Consider the following 7500-nt stretch of genomic DNA (forward strand, 5'->3'; position numbering starts at 1 on the left):
AAACCCTCGGCAATTAAAATTCCGCGGTGGAGTTGTAAATGGTTTCCGTTGACTTTGTGTTTCCATAAGCCAGATTACAGTATAATGTTGAAATCCCACCGAAGACAGGAAATGAACAAGTTTCGGTTGAAAATTGCGAACACAGATCGAGGATCATAGCCGATCGTCATGGACCTTGGTTGCCTTTTATACTTTCCTTTTACATGCGAATAGAATATCCGTAGCCAGAATCTTCCAACCACATTTGAAACCTTCTTTGTGACATATTTTGATTGCAGTGATTATTTCGAAGACTTCTTGTGGACTGTTCATTCGAAGGTTTGAAGAGTCGATTTCGTGGACGCTTTTCCCGCTTGCGTGGACTTCGCTGTCATCGCATTTTAAAGTTTTGTTCATTTCAGTTTATGGGAGAATATGTCCGCTTTTTTTTTTGCAGCTCAGCGCTCGGAACATACATTTATTATCTCGATATCCTGCAGCCGGAGAGGGTTTTGACAATATATATACAAAACTGTAAGCTTACATGTCCAGGGTCTGGGTGACCCGCCCTTGCAATGCCGGTGTTGAAAGGTACATGAATACAACTACTCAAGCTAGATAGTATCGCTAATCACTGTCCAAAACGTTACTATTGCAGATTCACTTTAAATTGACTGAAATATCCGGTTTTTGGTCACGGAATTTACAAAACACATTCAACATATCCTCGAAAACCTTGCGTGACCAACCGTTCGTTGTTCAAAGTAAGACTTATGTAAATATTATTCTCAAGTTGATTAACAGTAACAAATTGCAAAAAGAAAAACATTCCAAGGAAACCAAACCCCTAAACTAGTAGAAAATTACTTCATCTCGAATGAAAAGATTGTTTTCGTGCTCTGGTTAACATTTGATCATTGGTGCACATGTCAAGTTGAGAATTATGTCGTTCTTTAGGCGAAATTTCAAAATTTCCCAAGTTTGTTTCGCTTGCTGTTTTTGCGTCTTTATAATTCGTATGCAAACGATGAGCGTTCAGATAATTTAGAGACTTCATTTCTCCATTAATCACTGTCTATTCCTATATTTGTTTTCCATGCGCAGTCAACATGCTGCAATTGCTATGATTACACATATCAATTTATTGCTGATGAAAGAGATGAAAAAAGAAACCATTCTTAAATTATTCTTTGGTACGTCAAGTCTCAAAATAGCACCGACAAAGGCTCCAATGCCTCGCAAGAATACCGTACTTGCCTCTCACCAAAATGGCGATGATAAAACGAAGACAATCGCACAAGTTTGAATTTCAAGTTTCCAAATAAAATAAGGTCAGCCTTGGACGAAAACAGACACAAGCGAACCTTTTTCGAAACCAAACAAAATTTAATTTCTCACGCACACATACAGTATTACAGCTTGGATAACAACGAGTGTTTCATTGGTTGGATAACACAGCTGTCGCTTACACTGTAGTTAATAATAACAGTATCTTTGTATCTTTACAGTACAGAAGTCTTCGGTTTTACGTTATGTAAAGATAATAAAATTCGAGTCCTTACGGAAATCGCGCACTTTCTCATTTTGATTACGATTTCTTGCTTTAAGAATCGATTCTTCTCACCATGAGATCTAAAACTTGACAGTCTTCCGCTTATTTCACACGTGCAGCAGATCACTGTTCTTTCCCGCGGCAAGCCTTGTCTTTTCTCTCGCGGCAAATTTCCCGCGGCAAATTGCACCTCGGTTTTACCGAGGGAAAAAAATTTGCATACCTTGGTGGCACGCGACCACTACCCGCGACAAAGACGAGGTATTGCCTCATCCCGAGGGGTCAATACTTTCAGGCGGTACTGTACTACACATGGAATTCGACATGAAAGGCAAAAGGTTGTCAACAAATTGATTGGACTCTATAGAAAATACGCTAGAGTCGTTCGAATTTTCACCCCTGTGGGGCATGAGTGAGTGAGTGAGTGATAATGAGGAATGCTAATAGCTTGTGACACTTTTGAAGAAAAGAAGGTTTTGCCTTGCAAGAAAACAAGCGAAACATTATTTTATCTATGGGAAACAATCATGTTCAGAGGTCGATCAGCCGGTGTCATGTTTTATAATTACCTATGTCACGTATCGACCTCAAATCAAACTGTATGAACATATGCAGGTATTATATTTTGTTCTTTGATTTTCATTTTTCTGTTGAACGTTTAAACAAAGTGATTCCTAAGTCGCAAGCTTTTGTAGCGAGTAGACAGTTTTTCAACGACTTCGTGCAAATTGTCATTGAGATACACGTACCGTATTTACCCGTGTATAAGTCGATCCCATGTATAAGTCGACCCCCCATTTTTGATGGCAAAAAACGCAATTTCTTAATTTCTTTGTTAAATGTTCATGGGACACTAATCTTGTATTCTTCGATTTCTGGAAATGTGGATACACAAAAAAATCAGGGCCTCGAGCGCTTAATAGTGTTGTTGTTGAGCAGCTGTTGTATATGCGGGCATTTTGTCCTTGAGTTTCAAAAAAGTTCTCAGAAAATCGAACTTGTAAACCTCAAACTCACCAGTTTCGTTGTTCAAGGATAAAGGGCTTTAGAGGATAAGCACAATGCAAGATCAAAGAAGCAGGAGTCAATCTTTGAAAATAACTTGCGAACGATGCGAAAATGTGCAAGGTTTAATTGGTCCTTGACTTATAATTTCTCAAATGACAAACAACAAAACTCATAAACCAAACAATACGAAGTTTCCAAAGCATTTAAATCTGCCAGGTTTGTATAAAATATAAAAAAACATTCATTACCAACCAGCATTTTCACGCAACACGAGTGACGACGCTTGCACGCAAACACGAGGTATTGCGCCAGGTTACTAAGCCGTTGAACGATCGTGTTTTATTCGAAGAAACAGAAATGACTTTTAGAGCTTTCTGCCTTTGGAAAACGAAAATTTCCAGTGTCTATTTCATATTTGTGCTTGTGAGTATCTTCAACATTTAGAGTTGGTCAAATCCTTTTTCATTTCAACTAGAATTGCTTACATTCGTTTTGAAGTCTTTTGTCATTTATTTTGAAGTCTTTTATGTCGGCTTTTGTCCACTGCCGTCGTTATGCCCAAGACAACGTTAACATTATTACCGGTATGTTAATTTTGAATAAATTACTTAGCTGGAACTTGGCTCAAAATCTTTGACCCGTGTATAAGTCGAGGGCGATTTTTGGAGCTTCTTTTGAGGCCATAAAAGGTCGACTTATACACGGGTAAATATGGTATTTACCGTTTAATTTATAGGTACTTACTAAAACGTGGAACCAGCCAAAACCACCCAAAACCAACGTGACAATCACGCAACATCACACAGAGAGCCATGCACGCAAATACCACACAAACTGGTCGTATTAAGGTATATTGTGGATGATTTTGGGTCATTTTGGATGGTTTTGTTGGTGCTTGTAGGTGGTTTTGGGTGGTTTTGGCTGGTTCCATGTTTTAGTAACTACCTTAATTCATAACACAAACCATGAAGTATAATTATTTTTAACCCTGGAAAAATAAAAGAGACATTTTATCAAGCAAAATTAATCTAGTGTTTTTTGTATTCATTTGTTTTATGATAGTATGTTCTTTAGAAGCAATATTAGCTACGATGTACTAACAAAATCAATTTTTTTTGTGAACGTCAATCCTCGCTTAACATGAAAGGTCTTTCGGTCACAAAAGCTTGACCACTTTTTTGGGAATTCATCTCCTGTGGGAATATATCATCAGCTCTTTTGACTTTTTTGAAACTTACCTTGTAAGGTAAAGATTATTTATTTTAAAAAATGCCCTTTCAAATGAATATGCTTTCGTCCAGTTACAAGTGGAATCAAAATAAAACAAAAACCTATCCTCATGGGAAAATGTTTGTAGAGGGGTGTCACGTGACAAGCCTGAACCAGGGTCTTTCTTCTCAAGGACAAAGGAGGCAGAGAAAAGAAACCCTGGGAATCAGGTTGTATGCTTTAAGTGGCTGCCAGTCATATGAACACAGCAGCTATTTATAGATGTGTGATACTATGTAGCTGAAAGCAAACTATAGCTGTAGTTGGTTGCTCAAAACATTTTTGTTAGCTGTTTGAACATTATTTTTCTAACAATGGCTGCTTAATTTTTACATTTAGCTATTTTTCATTTATATGCAGGGTTGGAAATACTGCAGAATCAGAGCCACCTTAAAGAAATTAATCAGAGATTTAAGGTGGCTCTGAATCCGCTGTTTGTTTTTGAGATATGTGCAACTAAAGACAAAAGAAAGGGTGTTATTACAGGGCTTTCCTGTTGTCGCAGTGACTTACATGTATTATGTCACAATAATGAGTGCATCTTGATCAGGAATATTTGGTGTTTTTTTATGGTACTATAACATTGCCAGTACGTGATATAGCGTTGTAGTGCCAAACCTTCTAATAAGAATGTTACTTGAAATCTTTGAAACTGGCTTGAGCAACCTTGAGATTGGCTAATTTAAGGAAATTTACAAGGGTTCCCAGTGTACATGTAGTTTAAACTATTTATCTGCTGTATCTGTGTCGAGTAACAGTTTCTCTACAGCTCATTTTCAAGGTATTTTAGCATAGATTCTTTGGACATCTCAGGCTCTGACTCGTTATCTGACACTATCCCTCATCATCTGCTTCATTGTCACCCTTATTATTGAACTGAACTTTAGCCTCTTCTTTCTCCTCTTCTCCTGGTTCACCAAATACTTGCTATGCTGGCTTTTTGTTGTTGTTGTTGTTGTTGTTATTGTTGTTATTGTTGTTGTGGTAGTGCACTTACTATATCACCAGGCTAGTGTGTGAGCGCCAATTTCCATTGCTGAATTATGCTCTATTAATATTTAGATTTGCATATTAATTCCTTGTCCTTATGAGTTTGTTTGTTCACATGGTGTAGGTTATGTTTTTGTTTCCTTATACCTGGTTTTTAATTGAAACTTAAATAGGTAATAATTATACAGGTCAAGTAGGATAAACAAAATGGTTGACTTGGTCTTCATCCTCAACCGTTTATACTTAATTAGGTAGAAGTTTTGTATCGTGTGTAATTATGTACTGTGTATATAACATTTTAATTATAATTATTATAATAATTATGAGGAAATAAAGTTGATGTCATTAATTTTTGAGTATGTACAGTCAAACCTTGATCATCCGGGACTGGGATGAATAGTCGGGATAATCAAGAGTCTGGATCCATAATCGAAAACATGAATGTTAATGAGCCAAAAACAAAACTGAGTAACTTAGAGAAGAATAACATTTAATTAAAACACAATCACACATCGTTGTTGGAAAAACTATTAATTAACGGTTACCCAATAATTATCTGCTGTAAGTCTTTACGTTTTTACATTGGTCTATAATGCTGAAGTAAATCAGTTTTCTACACCTGTAACACCGTACTCAATTGACAAATTGTTTTTCTTTTTCTGTTTTTTCTAATCCCATAATAATTGACTGTTTATCGTTTATGGAAAGAATTGATCACTTACGTTTTGGACATGATGAATTCGTTTTGACGCGAATCTACTTTGTGTTCTTCAAAGCACACTTGTTGAGCTATAATGTAGCATGAAATTTCACTTAGCAACTGACCAAATCTGAGCCAATGAAATGCACTGCATTAGTTATGGCACGTGTAAGCATGAAACATGTACAGATTTGTGTTTTGGAGCAAAAGAAATTCATTTCGAACCAAACTTTCACCTCATAATTTGAAGGAAAATTGTTCTGCAGCAGATCATAAGATATGACTAATTAATATGCATGAAAAACTGGGACCAGGGAAGCAAGGCCAGGTAATCGAAATATCGGGATAATTGAGGTCTGGATAATTGAGGTTTGACTGCACCTGTACCAGGGAGAAGATAAGCAATGTCATAAGTTCAGTAATGTGTATTTTTAAATTACTCTCCCTGATGAGTTATCAACAGCTGTAGCACATGCATTTTAATAACATGTCTTTGATCCTACAATAGTATGTTGAAGAAAAATTGTCAAGAAGGATCCTTGAACAAGCAAGAAAACAGCAAGATGAACTGGAGGCTGAATTTGGAGCAGGATCTGGATCAGGGAAGCCCTTAAGGACGGCTCAGACGATACTTGGTTCTCCTGATCAGGATGGGCTAGATGGTGATGAGTCAGACTCTGAGGACAATGAGGAAGGTGTGAAATCACCAGCCAGTGAACAGTTCTATGAAAACATTGTAAGTGAACGTTATAACTCTGAACCCAAATGAACATTGTAACACGACTGTCAAATTTTGGCAACAACTTGTCTTTCTTAAGGTCAATACAGTAGTTTTTTCAAAGGTAGACATGCCATGCTCTTTTGTCTGTATAATCCCCTTATTTGATTCACTACTTGTCAGTAAGCTTGCAGGGCATAATTGCAAGTTATAATAAATTTGAAGAAATTTAACACTTTCACCCCTAAACCAGCCCAAACCAGCCATACTTAGTATTTTACTCTAACGCTATACGATTTTACTCGTCAATGGGGAACCCAAGGAGTCAATGGGTTAATCACTCACTTAGACTGCGAGCAGTCCCTTCATAAATCATTCGAGCGGCCTGCTTTTCTGAGGCAGTCGTGTTTTGTCCCGCAGTTGAATAGAAAGACTGAGGGAGGCTTGGGAAGAGGAGAGAAAAAAGGAACTGCACCCATTGCTCTAACCGTCACGTTCAGAATTTCCCATTGCACCAGCAATCGGAAATTCGGATTGGTCCGTTGACAATGCACTGCTGTCAGATTTTTTTGACAAGTTAATTACATCTTGTCAGATTGTGCTTCGATTACATGTATAAGCACAATATGGCTTCTGCAGAAGATTTCGTTGAACACAAACAAGAGCAGAAACTTGCGGTTGAAGCTCCTATCGGGCAAGTGTGTTATGGCTGTGCTACCAACTGTTTTCGCGAGACCATTATTTATGATAGCTTTGTCTATGGGTGACCAAAATCAAACGCCATCTGATCGTGGTAATCGTTCCTTGTTGCAGCATCACTGAAGACCAGATTCAGTCGAACGATTATCTATGCAAGGATCATAGCTTCACATGATATCTATGGGTTGTTGCCTTCGAGAAGAAAAGGAATTTGTTAAGGGAAATGGCTTCAAGCAAGTATTGAGTCATTATTTCTGCAGAACAAGCTCTGTCTTGACTTCAGTTGTTATGATTGACGAATCGTCCGTTCTAAACTAGAATTTTTCCTTGATGGTTGTGCACGAACGTCACCATCAAAACTTGCCAAAACAATCCAAGATTCAATTTAACATTATTTTATTCTGCAAATCTAGCAAACATCTACCTGTAGGTCTCTCTCTTGGCTTTTCTACTGCTCTTTTTACCGGGCTTCTTTGGAGTGTCACTCATTAAATTCAAAGTACATTGTACATGTAAATAATAATTTATAGTAGTTTTTCTGCGGTTTCCTTTCCGAATAGTTGATTGAATTTGCCATGCACATAG

At 37.4% G+C, this 7500-nt stretch overlaps 1 protein-coding gene across 1 annotated transcript in view; it reads left to right on the plus strand.

Annotated features, from left to right (window-relative positions):
* LOC137999828 (bystin-like) overlaps positions 1–7500 on the plus strand; it is a 28455-nt gene that overhangs the window by 3638 nt on the left and 17317 nt on the right. The window contains exon 2 of the mRNA XM_068845766.1: positions 6007–6234. Within this exon, the coding sequence (XP_068701867.1) occupies positions 6007–6234 (228 nt within the window). The remainder of the gene's footprint in view (positions 1–6006; positions 6235–7500) is intronic.

The sequence above is a fragment of the Montipora foliosa genome, chromosome 1, assembly GCF_036669935.1.
Source record: "Montipora foliosa isolate CH-2021 chromosome 1, ASM3666993v2, whole genome shotgun sequence".
Taxonomy (NCBI): domain Eukaryota; kingdom Metazoa; phylum Cnidaria; class Anthozoa; order Scleractinia; family Acroporidae; genus Montipora; species Montipora foliosa.